A 20,918-nucleotide genomic window follows, 5' to 3' on the forward strand; every position below is an offset into this window, starting at 1 on the left:
ACATGTACATGTACAGTAACATGTACATGTACAGTACATGTACATCCATCATACACTCCTCAAGAAAACAAATTACATTTTCATTTACTTAAACTTTCATATCAAAGATTCAAACATTTTTCCTCACGAGCAAAGACTTTTTGCTAGTCTTTCGTAGATATATATATATAGTTAATTAATATATACACCGCTGCCCTTATTTTATACCACGCACAACTGGTTCCCGCCTGCGCAGGCCAAACATCACGCAAAAACGGGCAACCAGCTTTTTGGACCGTAAAGAAAATCCGATTTGGACCGCCGATATGGCCATTTCTGTACACGGCCGATTGTGCACACGTATATACAGCACAGCGAGCTACAAAACTGGCCATTTCGGCGTTTCCACCGGACATGCGCATTGTGCACAATCATATGGCGAGCGCTGTACTACAGAAACAGCCATATCGGTGTTTCACATTGCAATGTGCATTGTGCACATCCGCGGCACCGTGTACTTTCAATGTTATAGCGCCACCAACGGCGGGTGAGAGAAAGTTTTTGCATGGAACCAGCCAGTCCCGAAAAGCCAACTTTTTTATCCGGACGATTTTTGGAATTTTGAAACTACAGTTAGATTTGTTATGTAATTTCCTCTTCAAAAAGTATCATTTTGTTGCCTGAAATGCTTTTAAAGGCGAGTTTTTCGAGATTTTCTGCTTCAATTCTCCCCATTGTTGTTCACTCAAGCGTAACGAAAGATAGCGGCGTCTAATCCTCTCCCAAGCCTCGAATCTTTTTATTGTTAAGGGAAGACTGAACAAAAGAATCCAACAAAAGAAATGGTCTCTTTCTCAGCCAAAGTACCGTTTTCTTAACGTGTGTGCAATGGAGGCTCTGCTTTTAAACGCCTTGTATTCGCGTCTAACACCAACTTGTATTCCTGTATGGCCATGGCCTGCGGAACGTTCACCTGTCCGCCCCCGTTTCCTTTACGCGTCACACCCCCTCTTCCCGGTTTACTGGCTTCTTGCCCACCACGTGATGGGGTACACATAAATGGCTTAAAGACCTAGAAAAATGTGCTTATTTTGGCCGTTCCCAATCCAAAATGGGTTGTCAGTGAAATATAAATGAAATAATTCGGTGAATTCATGCACATGATAACTGAGTGTCATGTCAATTTATAGCAAAACTTCTGTCAATTAATCTAATGCTTTCAATAGAAAGAAGTGTATCACAAGAGCACACAGGCACAAATTTTTGAAATTTTTCATTTATTCAGACAAATTTTACACTGCTTTACACCAGACAATATTGCACTTATCTTCCTTCCTCCATGCTCTGACTAGCTAATTTAGCTACTTTAGCTAAAATATTTCAGCGAAAAACGATGCTAGTACCCAAATGTGCGTGAATTAAAATAACATTATCCAATAATAACTGTGAATTTCAAAAAGAAAGAAACTCTGTTTTCTTCCTGTTGATTGAGGGGCCTGATGTTGAGTACCAATTTTCCAGTAATTGTGCAGTAGAGGTAGTAGGCATCTCGTTCTTAACTACTGGTAGCCATTCACAGTGTATTTAGAAGGACCAGGGCCAATTTTATGCTAATGTTATGCTCTGTGTACACGTATTTTGTGGAGACCACAGTAATCACAGAAAAAGGCACGCTTACCTTGGAGGAAACATTTCCTTCACATAGTAACAAAACAAAACAATAAAAATCTCTCTACGTGCACAACCGTAAGCACAACTGTGGGGTGAAATAGTGCTTAAGATTAGCAAATTTTTCTGTTATTGTAAGTACGACTTTTCTGCTAACTGTTAAGCAGCTCTGTGAAATTGTGCTCTGCTCTGAATTCCAGATGGGGAAGTACAGTCTATGGGCTTCTTTTGCACATGTAAGAATACTTTGCTCAGCCTTAGGAAACTTTGAATATTTTTAAACAGAGATTAACAAAATGTAACCCTGCTTCTTAGCTTAACATAGCCATATCACACTTTTCAAATATTTTTTATGTACATGATAGATACACAAATGTCACATTTTTCATTATATATCACTGTACTCAAGCAACTGCCCTGTAGTAAACCTGAGACCCAAATGATGTGTAAAGTACTGTTATTGTTAGGTTAAAGTTAAGTTATTGGTAATTTTGAAATATTTCTCAATAATGAAATTGAGGTCACTGTTTTTGGAGTTGTGACAACAATCTTTGTGTCAAGTTGGCACAGGCAGTCACATAAAAAAACACATTTCTGGAAAAACCTACACGGGAGTAAGTTAAAAATTTTGAATAAACTGAAAGCTGTCCTAAACCGGTATGCTCGTCACAGTAAAGCCACAGTGTCTGTAGGCCAACTGCTACCAACTAATCGGTGTATCTAATTGGCAAAAGGGGGTCTCTTTAAAATATAAAAGATCTCAATACAGACACAAATTTATACATACAGCAACAGTTATATAAACACATCAAGGGAAGATTTTTGGGGTAAAATACGACAAACAGATATACTTTTGGTTACAGTAAAGTTCATTTCTGAACTTGGAGCAGTCAAGAGGGGTAGAATTAGGTGCTACAAAAACTAAAGTTTTGATCACTATGGCTAGGGCAACAGAGGGCACTGTTTAGAGAGGTCACCTTTGGATTAAACTTGAGAGTTTTGGTAGTCTGGTCACAACTATAGTTCCCTTCATAACCTCTTCTCCCTGCTTGAGAATAAACTGGTTCCCTGCTACCCCCAAGGATACTGGTACCCTGCCACCCTGGAGACAACTATGCTTGGAAAACAAACTCGTAAGGCAGCATGCAAAGATGAAGTCTAGAGCTAGGTCTACATCTTTGCCTGGTGGAAACATGCGGAGATGCACTGACGGCAGACATAGCCGTAGCTCTGGAAAGCCATTTTGGGCAAGGCTTAAGCATCCATGTTGTATTTTTGAGATGGTAGCGAAAATGATGGCACAGTTACAAACACATATAACTTTCCTAGAACCAATCTTCCAATAGACCATTTTGGGCCGCTCAGACCAGCTCGGCACCGTCCAAGTTGTACTTGCTCCTTAGGGCCTGGACAGGTCTCTTCTCTGCCTCCTCCAGGAAGGCATCCTCCTGCATCTCGTGACGGTGGGAGAGCAGGGTCCGAAACCCCACCTCACTCATGCCCAGCTCGCACTGCAGCAGCCGGGGCCAGTCATAGGGAAAGTCGGCCAGGCAGACCTGGTCAAACTCGGCACCGCCTAGCACGTTGAAGCGGGCTAAGGGGTGGAAGGGTGCGGCCAGGGCGTGGGGGGCCCAGGGGCTCTTGGTCAAGTCCAGGGAGAAGATAGGGCTCTCCTTGGGATCAGTCGGGGAGGAGGAAGCGTCTTTGGCAGGGAACATTGGTGGGATTTCTAACTGATGTTCAAACCAATCCTACGGGCGAAAAAACACAAAGACAAAAATGAAAAGGGGGTGAACAATTTAACTGACAGTCCTTTTTAGGGAGACTTGAAAGTAATTTTATAATAATGTCAACAGTAAAAATAGTGCACCCTTTACTGACATTCTGAGATTGGCCCCTTTAATTAAATGACATGATGCAAAGAAATAAACAAAACGCAAGCAAAAGTTTTGAAAAGAAAATAAACAGAAATAAGTTACTAACCAACTAAAAAAACTAAACACTTCCAACAACCAAATGCCGTGAAAAAAACTTGGCTACTCCTCAAAAAAAGTTGCAAGAAAATAGCAATACAACTAATTAAGCACAGCAGTAGATCTTTTACTTACGAGGTTATTTCTCAACATGTTGTAAGCTTGAAGAAGATACTTCTCTCCTGAAATGGAAAATTGGGACAGCTGAATACTTTATGGACAGACAGAGGGTGGTTTCAAAGTAGATACATAGATGACAGAATGTTTCTGCCAACATCAGAAAATATCTTGGCGAGGCGTGACATTATTCTCTGGAAAAGAGTTAAGGCATCGGTGTGGGTGAAGGCACAAAAACTAAAAACCATTCTGACCAATGCGAACTGCCTGCCTCGACAAACAAGCAGTGCGCCTCGTAAGCACCCCGTTGTTTTATGTGGATTCAACAGTCATTTCTCTGTAGCCTATGCAGATTCTAACTATAACGCGGATGCAAAATAAAAAGTCTGAATGGTTATCTTTTTCTGAAGACAAAAAGCGTAGCAAACTTGCTAAGCCATCGTACCGTCTGGAGCCTGGAGGACGAGACTAGCCTGCATCTGCCGGTAATGCTCCAGGAATTCTGAAGGGGCTTCCTCCAAGGGGTAACCAGAGCAGTTGGCAAACAGCCTGCAAAAAGCCGAGCATTCGGGACACACTGATACTTACAGTCCTCTACATTTGACACATGTATATGGTACCAATTCATAAACAGCCTCAGAGATAGTCCTAACACAAAGAGATGACAAACAACCTCCAAAGCAGTGCACTTGCTGTTGTAAAAGTGACCATTATTGTTGTCCGACATTATTGATGATACCAAATATGAGTAGCTTGAGTGACAGTTTTAACCCAAATAGGTGACAAACACCCTACAGAGCAGAGCATCTGGGAAATAGTGATCTGACATTATTGATGATACCAAATATGAGTAGCTTGAGTGATAGTTTTAACCCAAATAGGTGACAAACACCCTACAGAGCAGAGCATCTGGGAAATACTGATCCTTATATCCCTCCACATGTAATATGTGGTCCCCAACATAAAATAAATATGGTGATAGGTTTGGGCCAAAACTGCACAGAATGTAAACATTCTGCCATGTTCAAGATACTCCCGTTGCTAATTGTTGAGTCTTAATTTCATTCATTTCCCCAGTTTAATTCTGAAGTGCACTGTGAACCCTTTTCAGGGATGCACCCTAAGTTGAATTGCATTTCTGGCAAACATGATTTTGAAAAATGAATGAAAACGACAACAGTTAGTCATAAACCTCAAACAGATTAGTAAATGTAAATATGGGGACTGACTGCACTTCGTTGAGTTACGCCAACAGCAGAGGTTGGCAAATCTGTGGCGTTGTCCGAATTACTTGTCTGCGGCTTGAGATTGTGCACGGGTCTATGGTGTACGGCTGCGGCCACTTCCCATAGAGTCGTGTGTGATCTCAAGCCACAGCTGAGTGATTGGGACCTTGGCCTTACTCGTTGTCCATGTGGCTTATGATGGTGTCTATCTTGCTGTGCAGCCAGTCGGTGTGGCGGCTCATGAAGGCATAGACAGGCTGGGGTAGACTCTCCCTGCACTCTGCAACGGGAGAGCCGATTGGTAAGAAATTCACCCAAACCTTCTTGGGTGTGAGAACAAAAAACTATATATATAACAAATGGAGAATTGAAGACAGTCAGGGTGAATAAACATTTGAAGAATAAGCGGCTTTGGAAAACTGTGCAAGGGGTCCTTTTGGTATGGCTAAACCTGTATTTATCTTCACACACAGCCAAGAATTACTGCACATGTCCAGATTTTGGAAGCAAAACTACAGATTTTATTGAGACACGGTATGCTACTACAGAAAAGCATACTCTATATATACACAAAGTCTCATCCCAATTGGTTAAAGACTTCTGTAATTAAACTTGTGTAATTCACACTATCAGCTGTGAAACCGCACTTTCCTGAGACAGTCCATAACACGCTCCAGATTTTACAGAAACCTGTGTCAAAATTTTGACATGTCAAGACTACGAGAAGAGTATGTGGAAATTGTTCTTCGTCTCTGTGGACGACGGAAGCCGTTGCACTTACTTGCGGTGGAAGCAGTCAGGGCCTTGTAGCAATAGTCTCCAAACTGGCTGAGATCGTTGTGGGTCTGAGCGCCGATGGGCACACCGGCCATCTCCACCAGCGTCTCCTGGTCGCTGAGTTTGTTGTACAGGCAGCTGGCTATCACCTGAAGGGAGACAATTTCTGCTTGCACACTCATCGTGTCTCTCAAAGCATTTTGGCCTTTGCTGGAGTACATAAATAATACTGTGCGCTTGGTGTTGTTTGAGGTCTTGTGAAAACATTTGTTAGCCGACTCGGGCAGGACTCACACACCTGATCCCCTGCTTTCTAGTGCAGATGTCTTGACCACTCGACCACTGAGCTTGTCGGGGTCTGCTGACCAGTTTGAATCAATAAGGGGTACCAGGCCAAGCATATGTTATCTGAGATATAATTTTTGCATCTGGAAGGTGTTAGTTTCATATTGGGTATTTGCCCTTCACCAATGTCTGTTGTAAACACTGTATACTCAGTGCTGACTGAAGCCATGTGAAAAATTAACCTTTCACATGATTCTACTGGGATCAAAATGTTGGGCCTTTATTAGCCCCATTTTCCAAATCCTCACCTGCAATCCCATGCAGTCATGCGCGCAATGTACCTCCTTTTCGTTCAGGTGTTGCTGTAGACTGTTGAAGAAGATGCAGAGTGGGGTGGGTAAGGCGCCCACGTTGTCTGCCAGGGCGGTGATCAGGACTTGCATTGCCATCAAGATGTCATCTTGGGGGCCTACAAAACACACAAATGTTTTACACACCCAGTGCTCTATATAAAAAGGCCCCAACTTGACAAATTGATTTACCGTTCACCAGAGTTGATGGCAAATTAGAGGCCTGTGAAAGAATCTCGCTTAAAGTCGATCGACAGGAAACTTGAACATTTTTCCCCGTAAAATCCCCTTTCATCAGGTTGCCAAACTGACTGGTACATCAAAACGAGTTCAGTTTGCCATTTCCAAAGCCAACTGATACAAAATTTCTGTAAAAATGGCCATAAGACTCATTTTGTGGGATCAGATCACAAATAATGGAGATCTCTCTGCTCCAAACTGCACAGATAGACCTCTGTACTGATGACGCACCTGCGAGCGATATTCGTTATTTGTGCCAAAACAAGACTAATCTCAGAAAGCTGATGCAACAACACCTGAATAAATCAGACAAAGAGCCAGACAATAAGGCCACAGAAGCCCAAACATACCTCATTGAGGCCTGGAATTGGCCAAAAATTTGAAATGAAAATGGCTGAAATTGAAACTGTTCCTAAAAACTGGCATCCCTGATAAATGAGTTGACCCTTCTTCGTTCTTCTGACCCTACAGACCTGTTGCTTTGATAAATGCGTTGACCCTTCTTCGTTCTTCTGACCCTACAGACCTGTCGCTTTGATAAATGAGTTGACCCTTCTTCGTTCTTCTGACCCTACAGACCTGTCGCTTTGATAAATGAGTTGACCACTTCTTCGTTCTTCTGACCCTACAGACCTGTCGCTTTGATTATTTGCGCCTTCTTCTTCAGCTGGCAGCCACAGGGGAGCTCCTTGACCGAGTTGACGAAGCCCACTAGGTGCTTAGGATCTACTGGATCCTTGAGAAGGATCGCCAAGGCTGGCTTGATGGCTCTGGGGGGAAAAAAGAGACAATACCGGGCATCACAAATTGGGCTGGACAGAACAGGGTCCAATCAAAAGCCATACAAGTACCACATGACCGTACGGCTTCCCCGAGATTGGTCGCCATTGTGGTAGGCACTGGGTAGCAACTCTACGTACGTCGTAAAACTAACTAGTGAGGCAAAATGGTGGCCGTCTACGCCATATACGATAGTTGTCATCGTGCTGATCTAGCACTCAGTGATGGCTCCGCATCATTTTCATATTTTCACCATTTATCAAAGTTTTGTAGACTTGTCGACTACTTTAGATTGCGCCGTCTTTGCCTATGACATCAGAACATGGGGCAGTAAAAGACTTATATTTAGCTTGGTGTAAAAATGAAGCCAAGTTCAAGCAAAAAGGAAGTATCTGGAAACTTTCCACTGGGAGTTAAGCATATCCCAAAGAGGAAACACGCTGGGGCTCAGTCCAGTTAAATTTCTTTCTCTTTCTTTGGACGGAGGCTACACTTTACCTGTCAATGTAGGATGAGATGAGTTTGTAGACGCTTTCCAGCCATAGGGGAACCGGTGACGTCTTACCAGGCAAGCAGCTGGCTTCAAAACACTCCCAGTTATCCTCTCTAGAAACAAAAATCCAGTCAGTCCTTCCAAAATGCAACATTCAATGAATCAATCAAAAAAGTTTCTAAGTTTCATAGGTAAAAGTGTCCAACAAGTCTAGGAGAATGATGGTCTTGCAAAGTCCTTGATATTAAGGAAAAACCAAGAGGGGTTTCATAATTATTTGATTCCCGACACAAAGTCAACTGATTGCGGCCTCGACCAAAATAGTGAAATGGGTGGTCAAAAACATCGCTCTTTTTTTTAGCGAGATTTCAGACTCACTTTTCGATCATGGCCATGAGGACTGCTGTCAGCGCGCCTGGCTGGTCCCCACACAGGGCCAACAGGCCTACCAGGGGCTGGACAGCGTCAGGGATGTCCTGGCTCTGGAAGGTGCGGCAGGATTTGCCTGGGCAGATCCCACCGCTGCACCCCTCGTAGGCTGCAAGGGAGTTCAATCGGCTGGTCTGTGATTGGGTCGGGCCTGGAAAATGGGAAAATCAGTACATCACACGCACCAACGAAACAAGTCACTGAATATGCCTGAAAAATCGCCTAACATTGGGATCATTTTCTTGACATTGTCTGAACCTTACAAGTAATGATAACATAAATTTCTAGGAAATTACCTTCACCTTCCTGTTTTGGCATCCTATCTTAACCAGCTCATAAGCTGGTAGCCAAGGTTATCAAAAAGTGAAATGAGTTCTGGAAAGATGTGTTTTTATCTTCCACGTGGTATAAAAACTTTGAAAACAATAACATGACAGGCCCGTTCCACATTGCATCACATTTCAATGAATTGTTGCATTCCAGAGAGTCCTTGAGTTGCGAAATCTAAGCCTTATGTTGGCAAGCCAACACGGAACTCATTCCCTATTAAAAGTTAGCTGTAGGAAAAGTTGTTTCTCAGCAATACCTGTGTTAGTGACCACGAGTGTAGGTATCAGACAGTTCCTCATTAGAAGAGCCTGAAAGAAAATACGTAAAGTACTGAGGGAATATAAAACAATTAGGAAGATCTTAAAAAATGATATATATATATGCAACTTGTCAATTGTCAAAATGGAAAAGGTGGTCTCTTCAAGGTAAATATTTAGAAGCGCACTACACTGTGAATCACACCACTGATGTAGGATTCAAGTTTGGACTCGAATCAGGACTCGGACTTAGGCTCGGTTTCTGGGGACTCAGACTCAGAAGTGGTAGACTCGAGTACAATGTTGAACCACTCCTGCCAGAAAAATCCAGCTCGTTTTCTACCTTCTGAACTGGCTTGCCCAGAGAATGGAGCTCTTACGGGCCAGCTTTGGACGGGGTTGGAAAGTGGGAGCGTTAAGTTGATCGTGGACAGATGAAGAGACGTTAACCTGTAGGAGTAGAGGGTACTTGGGACACGGTTGACTGCACAGTAGTTTCAACTGGATAAACGCTGCCTGCTTGTCTGGAAGATTATCCATTCTGAAATTGAAAACAAAACATTTCTGTTATCAGTTCCTTAGATAATTTTTTTGAAATAGCTCACAAAGGGACAGAGAAGTAACATAAGGGAACTGACTGCAAAATGTTCTTAAAAAACGAGAAGAAACAAAACAGTAAAACTTCACTTCTGCTTGCTGTAGGAGTCACTCTAAGTTTCTCTGGCCCACAACTTTTTTTTTCATATAGACATGCTCCTAAATACACAACAGGAAAACTTCAACACTAGCTTATTGATTCTGAAAGGCTGACAATACCAAATTGTACATAGACAGTTGTGGGTTCAGTCGAAGAACAAAGTATAGAGACTGCCCTGTGTTTCCTGCATACAAGGCTAGCAAGAATGACAGCGGAGTTAAGGTCAGCTTGAATGGCCTTGAAGTTAGAGTTCATGCGACCTACGATGAAATAAGAAGTCATGGAAAAGTCGTGCGAGACAAGTTTGGATCTTTGAGACCACAGTGCAGCTCTTCTTTTACCCTTTCTGCAGTCCATCAAACAGTCCCGGCCGGACCCATCGCAGCCACTCCCTGGACGACGTTGCGGCCAGTGACAGCAGACCCGATGAGCCCTCCACGGCCTCTTGCTCCGAGATGGTCCGCTCCATCCCCCTGGAACGGCGCTGGCCGAAGCCCTTGCGGAAGACATGGTACAGGTCGGCTAGGGGCGCGCCCACCACACTCAGCGCCGACAGCAGGCAGGTGCAGGCATTGTGGACCGAGGAGACCGGCTGGTGGGCAGAGAGGGGGTCCAGGAGAGGCCCCGGGGAGGGGCAGAGGTACCAGAGGTGATCCAGGGTGATCAGGAGCAGGGCTGTGATGTCCGCTCTGTGGACAAAAGGAGACAATAACAGCATATAAATTTGGCAGGGAAAAAAAGGAGCATTAAGAATTTTCAGAAGCATAAAGGCCAGTTCCTACTTGGTGTAAAAGTAAACGCAATTGCAAAAATTGTGGCACCAATCCACACATATGTGCTGCAAAGTTTCAGAAAGTTGAACAGATTTCAACTCGCGAAAATTTTACATCAAGAGTTTCGCGATGTCAAATTGCTTCCATCCCGCTTGCAAGTAATAAACGGCCTTGATTAACCTAACTGCTATAACACTGGAGTTAGGATATCTGCCGACCTGAACTGCCTGGTTCTCTTGTAGGATGGCTTGGCCCCGCTGTAGCACTGAGCCAGCAGGGAGAGCGACTGGCTGACCATCTGGCCAAAGAGCTCCTGTGCCAGGCCGGGGGAACAGGTGGAGAAGAGCTCCTGCCTGGTGGCGTCCAGGTGCAAGTGCCACATCTGGACCGAGAAGGAGCACCTCTCGTCCTGGGAAAGATAGAGATGGAAACACCTTATTTCCTTAAGTGCATTTGCCCCAGGGAAACATTTCTGGTTTTTATGCGTGCCAGCTTTGTCATTTTCAGGGGGTCTTTCCTCTTGTGTGGTTTATCTGTCCAGCATCGGGGCGATTTCATCCTTGAGCTAGACACTTGTCTCAAATAACGCTTCCTGTTTTAGAGGTTTTGTGTTTTTGCTTTCATTTCTATATCCTTTTCTGTACACCTTGGGGGGAGATTATGTTCCTGACCATCTGTTTTTCCACATCATCAGAACAGCTCCTGTTGTAGACACCCTAGAACTATGAAGAAACTTTTTTCAAAAGATGATATCCCACACATCATTTTGGTGTATAAAAAAAGAAAATTAAAAAAAAAAAAAAATTGGCAAAATGTTAAGTGTCTTGCAGATCATTAACACTGGCCATGTTTGTGGCTGTGGAGGGAATACCCACAGTCATGCGCAGGTACCACACAGTCAATTAGACACTGGTTAGAGATTAATTCTTCAAACTTTAACCACTTCTGGAGACATTGGTCATATACGCATAGCTGGAGTGCCCCAAATTAGAACTTTCTGAGATAAAGTTGCTTGGCGTTTCTAGAAAAAATTTTACTTGCTGTCAATCAGCTGCTGGGACTTGTCAGTCAAGGTTCCTACGCTGTCTGCAGAGTGCTGGTAGGCGGAGCTAATCCATCTTTGTTTTGAAACAGTACTATTATTTGCCACTGCCAGTGCCCGCAGATTATCAGCGGGGACAAAAGCACTCCAGGGATGAGCGCGACAATACCCCTGGTACTCGTGGAATCTGGCCGCATTAGTATACAGACAACACCACCATCCAGCAATGCACCGGGCCAATGTACAGAGCAAAGAGGAAATTATGCCACACCGCACAACGGGGGCTCTTTACTGGGCGGCAGGTGTGGCTGCAACACTCACACATCAATGGAGGTTGGGTGTCAGATAAGACTCGCCACAAGACAGTCATCAGTTTGGGTGTACGCGTCCAGTAAATGAAGATACATGTATGAATTTTTGAAGAATTTTGGAAAATGGAAAAAAATGAAAAGGCGCCCGGCAGCGGGAGCTGCATGCCGCTAACTCCACCTGGCAGGAAGTGGTTAAGAGAGGGGAAAGATTGTTCCACTGTCGTTCCTACCTCAAAGAAGGGTCTCTGGTCAGACCAGTGATGACTCTCGGCATCCTGTAAAATGATGGTGGATATCACGTGGTGCTGATAGTCCAGTATCTCGGCTTTGACAGTTGTAATGAGTTCGGTATACTGCTTTTTAACTGTGCCAAGTGAGTACCTGGGACAAAAAAAAATTCTATTAGGCCACCCAGTATACAAACTGAAAATTCATGTAGGTTTTCCACACAACTTTTAAGCTCAAGCCTGAATCAACTGAACAAAACAAGCTCACGTAACAGGTCACCATAGGCTGGCTTTTCACTAAAAGGCAAGATGGTCAGTTCCTTGGAACCTGACCACAAGCCATGGTTCAGTGGTCAGTTCTCGACAGCATTTACCTTATGATTGAAAACGACAGCAACAGAATGCTTGGGACTGCAGGAGCAGCGTGAAACGCAGCCAAGAAATAAGGGTAAAAATGCGTTCTCTCAAAACTATTCGGCTACAAGCATTTGAAGGAGACTACAGTACAAATGCACACCATATATTCAGGGTCCTTCCACGTTGACATTATCAACCACTTTGCGCCGGTGACAGTTATCAATATTGATGATACTGGGGTGCGATAATGACCATCTTTTTCTGGACACTTGCACCCACACGAAGGACTGTCTGGTTTCTACTCTAATCTGACAGGCAACATCTGTTGATGCTGAAGTATTTCAGCCAGGCCTGCTGCCTAGTAAAAAGGGCCCAGATTGTGCGGTGTTACGTGATTTTCTTTTGTTCACGAACCTGGCACAGTGCACTGCTAACCTCTTTTCAATAGGGACCAGATCAGCGTGCAGGGATACTGTGTGGCTCATCGCTGCGGTGGTGGAGCGCTTTTGTCCCCGGTGGTAAACCGCTCGTGCTCAATCCCCAAAACCATGGTATACTGTTTCAAAACAAGGCTGGATTATCTCCACTATTGACAGCGACAAAGTGTTGGTAATATCCAGCAGCCTGGTCTTTGTTACAAGGCCCAGTTCCCTTTGTCCGATTTCGGAGACCCGGCCATGCGTATAAAGAATATGTGTCCAGTACTGGAAACCCCGGCGGCAAGTGGTTAACACATGGATTGGAAAGCCTGCCTTTAATAACACATTTTCTGAATATAAAACTGTGTCCACAGAAGCTCTGCGAACATTTTATTAAAATGCAAGGCTTATCTTACTTGGATTCGTCATCGCCTAACATGTCTCCATAGTAGGTCAGGTGGCTGCCGGCAAAGGAGGCGATGGAGAGTAGCTTGTACTTCTCAACAACGTTGGTGTAGGAATGCTTTCCAGGAGTACTAGCAGGGTTGAAGATCTGTAGAAAGACAGAAAGAAAACATGACCCTGAGCCTCCATGGTCCTTTGTGGTGGTTCAAGTGGTTTTGTTAGATTTTGTAGGACTGGCGAAGGTACAGCCCTGTCACCATTACATTGAGAGCGATGCTTCTTGAAATTCAAAGTGCAAAGAATGTGCCATTGGTTTTCTGCACAGTGAAGGATTTTGGATGATCCAGGAGGGTTGCTCGAGCAAATATCCCAGGTAGTTCAGATTAAGTGACAGAGATGTGACAAAACAATTGTTGAATTGTCATGTGGGATAGTGTGTTTTTTCACCCCTTCTGGCACGCATGTCACCCTCGGCTCCAATTCAGGGGTTATGCACCTTCAGGGTGAAAAAAAAGCGTATCCTATATCAGAGTGGTTATTACCATAGTTTGTCGATGAAAGTGAAATTGTCAGCACATATCGGAGAAAAACAAAAAGGTATGGTTTTCTGAACAAGTCCAGGCATGACTGATCATTTTGTTATCTAGAGATTCAGGGTTACCTAACGCACATTTGTGATTTTCCTGTAGTAATGCCCCAGACTGGCGGCAACGGCCTCGACAAAGGCTGTTCTAAGTGGTTTCAACACTCCCTCCGCTCCATTCACGGCGAGTGGCAGGATTGTGTCTAGGAAAGACACCAGATCGACTAGGCTCTGAAAAAAAGAGATTGAAGAGAATGCTTGCTTGTTTACAAATCAACCAAAGCAGCGAAGCAGGCTTCTTTCACTTCTGATCGTTTTTTAACTTGTGCAAAGACTGTTGATAGATTGTTTTCAGTCTGGAGATGTGAATGTTAAGCTTTGCTCCACATTGATTCTGGTAAGTGAGAGGGTGTGGGTTCGAGTCTCACCTGAGCAGGCTCATGAATTTTTTGGCTCACAAGATCTCTGATAGCATTGGGTGTACAGTCCTTGTTAAATCGGGTCACTTAAATTTGAATAAAAAAACCAGTAACACTATACTAGCATTTCAATCCCACTTCTGAAACTTTGTCCTTAAAATGAGACAAACGAGGTTTTTTAAATTGTGTACGTCTGAAAGCAACGGCTTGAACACAGAAATTTGGGAAATTACCTTTGAAATACTTCTTGGATATTCAGAGAAGCTGTTGACCAAATCACCTGCAGAAAAAGAAATGTTCCAAATGAAACCAGAAATTCCTAAAGAATCCAGTCTGTGTTTCAAGTCTCTGCATTGGGTTTCAAATTCAAAACGAATGAACAAACACAAAAACAACCACAAGAGAAAAACCTTTCCCGGATAACATAAACTCAATCATTGGAATGTTCGTTTCTGTTTACTGATCAAACAGGTCAAAAGGGGGGGGGGTGTAAAACCATCAGAAGTTATACACCATGAAATTCTAACTTCATATCTTATATTTCTCTTGAATGTTGTCCTTGGAAAAATTCACTTCCACAGCAGTAGAAAAAGATCTCCTACACAGATCTTGTCAGGTCCAATGCAACTGAGCACTTTCCAATTTTTTTCAACACCTTAACCTGCCAACCGAAGACACGACATCGAGACTCACCGCACACGGGGATCATGTGGACGGTGTGCGTCTGAGCGTGCACCATCTCTTCCTGCTGCAGGGCCGACTGGCAGGCGTTCTTGATCAGGCCGGGCAGGCTGGTGCAGACGTCTGCAACAACGCTCTCCAAGACGGCTGCCCAATCCCACTTGATCTGTTTGCAATAGGGCAATACAGTACCACATCAGGGGCTGATTTCACGGACCTGCTTGGCAGGTTAGTGGAAAAAGTCGAGCTTATAATAGCAGAAACATTTGCTTACCGTAAGCAGTATTTCACGGCGGTACTTGGTCTGGCTGTGTTTATGGTTGTGCACACTTGGAGATTTCCATTTTTCTGTCACTACGTTGAGTAAATTTTTCTCCAAGGTAAGCGTGCCTTCTGCTGTGCTTACTGTTTTTTTTATCCATGGAACATAAAGAGCCTCTTTTAGCAAAATGCCAACTGCTTAGCTTTAATTTTTAGGGGTAAACCCACCGACATAAGGCTGGTACATGCTTGGTGTATTTCTTATTGGACAATAGGGAGGGTCCAACCCTTCAACCCCCAAGAAGGTGCTCTTTAGCTAAGAGAGCCAGCACCATACCAGGTTTCATGAGCAGTTTGAACTTTGGAATCCATTAGCCTACCTGAGTGATAGGGTTGTCCAACACAGTGTGCTTGCGTTGGGCTGTAGTCTCTGGAGTCATCATGCCAGGCATGACGCCAAACGGTGGGGGGATGGCATCGGGCAGCACCCCCCGCCGGCCGGTGTACTCCCCGCGGTGGCCAGCCTCGCGGCTGGCTGGATCCCTGGTGTGCTTGAGGGCACCTGTGGGGGGGGAGGGAGGAGAGGAAGGGCGTAAATGAAGGATCTTGTGATGTTCTAAGATTCCTCATTTGACATTGGCCTGTGCCACGATATTGCGATTGTCTGTAACCATGGTAACAGCTCCATCCCATGCACTTCTATGCTGAACACATCGCCAAAGAAATATCTACGTTCAGTAAGATATTAGCGGGGAGCCAATCACATTTGATATCAACAGCTAGACATTTGGATTGGTAAACCGTTTATCCTTACACCAGTCCTTTCTGTTCTCTTCTTTCAAGCACACCTAGGAAAGCCACTGTCTAGCGGCTGCTGCCATTTCCTCATACACGTGTGTGTCACTGCCAGCCATAGCCATTAATTTGAACACAGCTCTTACTCTTGATGCTGCCCTTGAGGCGGCCAGGCTTCATCATGGGGCTGGAGTCTTTGGAGGCCTGCTGGTGCAGGGCGTGGATGTAAGCGTCCATTCCAGACAGCTGCTCCACAATGGCTACAAGGTGAACCAGCTCTTCCTGAGTCACGGCTGGAGTGTCTGAGAGACAAACAAAATGATTGTAAAGGTCGGTGTTGTCGTCAATTCCATCACAAGTCCAAAGGCAAGTCCTTTAGTACAGCTGGGTGAGCATTGACGTAGGCCTAGGTATCCCTTTACCACAGTTCATTGGATGAGCTTGTGACTTGGCTTAAGACTGGATGGCTTATGATGAGCTTGCTGGAAGTTGTAAGGACTTGTGATTGACTTGCCTACAACACTGGTAAAGGAAAAGTTATCTCTAAACGTCCACCTTGTACTGCCGGATCTTTGAAAATCCATGGAAAGTTTTGGTAGATTGTGTAGGATTGGGGAAGATAGATCCCAGATGTTTTTACTTTATATGGGACATAATGCCGATTTCCTGTAGAGACTAAAATACTGGAAGACTCAAGCAGCTTTTTAGTAAAAACGCTTCAGGGAGTTAGAGTTCATCAACTATAAGACCTGTTTATTCATGTAATCAACCATTCAGGTCATGATCAATCAACCATTCAGGTCATGATCAATCAACCATTCAGGTCATGATCAATCAACCATTCAGGTCATGATCAATCAACCATTCAGGTCATGATCAATCAACCATTCAGGTCATGATCAATCAACATAATGTTGCTGGGAAGGCATTCCAACTTTTGTTTCTTACCTTCAATTGAGATGTCAACCTCCACCCCCTCGGATTCTTCCATGTCATCCTCCATCTCGTCCTCATCCCCAAACAGTGACGACCCCACCAAGCTCCCCACCATCTTCCTTCCCACTGTCGCCTTCTTTTTCTGCTCCTCTGTCTCCCCCTCCTGACTCTGACCTTTGACCTGCCACGCCCTCTCTAGGAGGCCCTGCAGGTCTGCCGATAGGCTGCACAGATAGATCTCTCGGAGCGCCTGGCCGGCCTCGACCTGAAAAATTGAGAGTGAAAAAAAAAAAGAGTTTCTTCATCAACATCGATGCAGTTGGAAAGAACAAGGCATATTCAAAATATAACATTCTTAATACTGAGCAATTCATGTGTTTAACTCGCAGCGCCATTCAGAAATGTCAACATCTCCTTGTGGGCGACGTCAGCAGTATTCATGCTGCACCAAGAGACAAGGAATCATGCTGGATTTGGATTTGTTGCCTAAAATTTCCCTATTTGCTTTGTACAGACACATTCTGACTGAAAGACTGAGCTTGAATTTGACTGTTAAACACAGCCTGAATAGGCAAATGAGGCTGTCATGACACTGTCTCCTGACGACGGAAAGAGCACATTGTCCGAAACGTTGAGTACCCTCCTGTTCTTATACTCAAAAGAGATATCCTTGCATGGTGCTACTGCAAAGCTCTTCGCTTAACTTTCCAGCTTCACCACGAAAAGCTTCAAAGCTCATCTGAGGCTGTAAGGTTGCGGTGCGAAATACCGTACAAATGTAGGTCGGTATTTGTGCCATTTTACTGTACTGGAAAAGTTGGCTGCCCCAGTTTACCTATTTCCAAAGACTGGTTTTTCGACCAAAATACATATAACCATCCACAAGTGTTTGAGAGATCAGTCTATTCTCACCTGTCCATCGAAGACATTGGCCAGCATGACTGTGAAGTCGGCTTCAATCATGCCCTCCAGGCAGTCCACTAGCTTGGGCAGTCGCAGGGCCAACTGGTCCAGGGTAGGGGCTGGCTTGGGCTCTGCTGCTTCAGTTATAGCCTTCAGGAAGACCCAGGGACAAAAAAGGAAACAGAACAGGTGAGAGGGAAAAATCATAATGGTCCGCGATCTTCCCACTTTCTGATATTTTCCACACACCCTATAGAGGCAGAGTTAGCAACATCTGTACTGGATAAACAGAGATATACTTTGGCAGTGACTATTTCAGTAACTGGTCGTGGGTTTGAGTGATTTGTTGCTTTTGCAAGTAGCCGTGGCCTTTGGTTCTGTTCAAAGTTATGCCATCAAAAACACATCTGTTTGTTTTAATTGGCCCAAATGCGGACACTTTTATCTCAATTACACTGTGACAAAATGAGTGAAAGTGCTCACAGTAAAATCTGATATTACTTTATTTGTATGATATCATTAATATTTGGTAACATAAACTTTCATTTCAGAAAGTTTTTGCACCGTTCCCAGGTCAAGGGGCTCAACTGTACTTTAGTTGAGTTTATATATTTCAAATCAATATTTTGACTTAGACCATGACTGAGACAAGCATCCGCAGCTAAGGACACTATTAAGTAAGACTATTATGCCTATGCATTTTCAAATGGCAAAGACTTTGACTTGTATGTAGCTCAGAGTTCAAAGGTTGACCTACCTCATCAATCTGCGCAGGGGTCAGTACATCCTGGATAAGTGTCATGACCTGCTGCGACCTCAGTAGTTGGTAGCTGCCCCAGACCTTCCGCACTGGGTACAGGATGCACAGGCTCTGCAGGCACTCCACCCGCTCGCCGGCGTGAAGGTCGACGCCCCGGCGCTGGACAGCGTCCACGGGCAGCCGCTGGAGGCGGTCCAGGAAGAACCGGCGCAGGCGGGAGCGAATATCCTCCCAGAGGAGGTCGTTGGCCTCATCGGCCGAGTCTGCCACCGTGTTAAGGGAGAGGGCCGACTGGGAGGTGCGGTAGTGGTCAGGCTCGGGGGCCCGGATGGGCAAGCCCAGGCCCTCGTGGGAGGAGAGGTAAAGGAGTTGGGAGAAGGTGGCCAGTTCACAGCCGGGGTTCTGGGTGAGATGCTGTAGCTGAAAACCGCAAAGACAATTTAGTTATTTGCTTTTCCTTTGATTGGGAGGTTAATCATCCACACTTGCATCCACAAGGCTGAGTTAAAAGGGCACAATAACAACTTGGTCAAGCCAAAGGCATACATATGAAGATGCAATAGACAGCCACCATATATTGCATATCTAACTGCAGAGAGAGTTTAAACGTGTTGATTTCTGCAGAGGGAAGAAAGCCAAACACACCACAGCCAAACCAATTTGGGTTCAGAAGAGAATCAATAAGCGCATCATAAAATGGCCTGAGCTGGGAATTGAACCCGAGTCGTACGTGTACATGTAAAAGGCTAGCACTTTATGCACAAGCCACCCATGCCATCTTCTAGCACAACAAAGTAACAATAAAAATAACAAAATTTCTAAAGTACACAATCTGAAAAGATAAATTTCGCTTCCGGTGTGAACAACAAATGGTGTGCTCTTTGCAAAGTACTTTACTCAAATACCAAATATGAGTATCAAAACCGCACTTACGATAGTCCTGAGTAGAATGCCCACGTCCTCTGGCTCAGGAGACAGGCAGGCGCACTCTTCCAGGACCGGAGTATGGAGCAGACTGTCCATGGCATCCTTGACGTTGGTGTAGTCGTTATCGGCCGACAAACTGTTGGTGGCTTGCACAAGACATCTCAAGGTGTCCTCAATGCTGTCAATTATGGGTTGAACAAGTTGATTGGTCAAAGGAATTTGACCATCTAAACTTTTCACAAAAAATTCAGGGTGACACAGACAAAGAGATGTTCTCGAAATTACTTATGAAAACAATTTCATTCATTTTGTGTGGTATTTTGCTAAACTGTGCCTATTGAAATTCAAAAATACCTCTCACTGAGTGAGTCTCAGAGTCCGCTAGGGGCCTAGGTTTGAGCAAAATGTTTATATTTTCAAATAACAGATCACTTGTCAAGTACCCAAACCCTGATTTTTTTTTTTATTCAAATAGTAAAAAAAAAATGCCAAAGCAAAAGAACAGCTGAAGCAAAGTTAGGTTGTGTCCAAGAAGTGTGGTTGAGGCTGGAAAAAATATGTGAGCCTATGGAAAGCCACTACCTCACGGCTGAAGACACTTCCCATAGATATCTGGGCTCCTTTAAGCCCCAGCCACTTGAATGAGACACAACCTTGTTATGTTTCAAAAGGTGTAAGATACTAAGACTAAACAAAAGATGTACACATCTATGTATATCAAGTCATTAAGTGTGGAATCTACAAAATAATGTTTGGTTTTAAATTTATGTACGTGGAAGATTAACTCAATTTGTACACTTAAATTCAATCATTGCATGAACTTCTAATAATGAGCATTACTTTCTGTCATTTTCACTGAGCTGTCGGTCGATGTCCTCCATTGCAGCATGCAGTGTCTGCAGACAAGGTGGACCCATCTCAAACATTGCTCTGGCCGATGGCAGACTACACAGGGGACTAGACTGTGCAGTTGACATGGTGACAGCACCTGCCTGTGGCCAAAAAATACCCCGCCCCCCAAAAAAGGAAAAATGTCTCAACCAACGTGTCAATCCAAAATCAAACGTTTTCCACATGATTTGTATACACAGCAGCCTACCGATGTGTTCCTTCCTCCATGGTACAACATAACATGTTGTCATATAAAAACACAATTCTGAAAACGGTTGACCATCATAAAAACTGCATATAATTACATAAAAATAATTGATTTTTAATGGCAAAGTAGACCTGGAAAACTGTCTCCATGACAACAGTATGAAACTGCTTCATTTGCAGATTGCCTGGCAAAAGCAACTTTTATTTAACTTCATTTATTTTGGGTGGTACAACTTCCGCCTAACAACCCCCAATTTCTTTCTTTTAAGCGTTTGTTGTTTTTTTTTTCGTCAAAATACTTACATGTATCCCTCTTCTTGCCTTAAAAGTCTTTTTTTTGTAACCGGTATCAAAGATTATGCGTGACGGTGTATTAGAATTAACTGTCAAGCTGAAATTAAGACTTGAGCCTAATGTCAC

The 20,918-nt window shown here is 44.0% G+C and overlaps 1 protein-coding gene across 1 annotated transcript; it reads right to left on the reverse strand.

Annotated features, from left to right (window-relative positions):
• Window positions 1–1,235: 1,235 nt before the first annotated feature.
• kiaa0825 (KIAA0825) lies at window positions 1,236–20,895 on the reverse strand. The gene is made up of 26 exons (XM_022243982.2): window positions 20,802–20,895; window positions 20,241–20,392; window positions 19,407–19,578; window positions 18,471–18,893; window positions 17,723–17,863; window positions 16,823–17,075; window positions 16,021–16,176; window positions 15,460–15,641; window positions 14,831–14,984; window positions 14,371–14,417; window positions 13,806–13,949; window positions 13,147–13,283; window positions 11,958–12,108; window positions 10,593–10,783; window positions 9,943–10,290; window positions 9,355–9,445; window positions 8,904–8,955; window positions 8,267–8,468; window positions 7,894–8,001; window positions 7,249–7,385; window positions 6,334–6,494; window positions 5,745–5,889; window positions 5,141–5,243; window positions 4,183–4,286; window positions 3,756–3,802; window positions 1,236–3,398 (listed from the first exon to the last, which is right to left on the reverse strand). Exons 2-26 carry the CDS (start codon window positions 20,375–20,377, stop codon window positions 3,009–3,011), a joined length of 4,176 nt encoding a protein of 1,391 aa, XP_022099674.2. The 5' UTR covers window positions 20,378–20,392; window positions 20,802–20,895; the 3' UTR covers window positions 1,236–3,008.
• Between the last annotated feature and the right edge of the window lie 23 nt (window positions 20,896–20,918).

The sequence above is a fragment of the Acanthaster planci genome, linkage group LG05, assembly GCF_054643075.1.
Source record: "Acanthaster planci isolate LZ-2023a linkage group LG05, COTS_SCS, whole genome shotgun sequence".
NCBI lineage: Eukaryota > Metazoa > Echinodermata > Asteroidea > Valvatida > Acanthasteridae > Acanthaster > Acanthaster planci.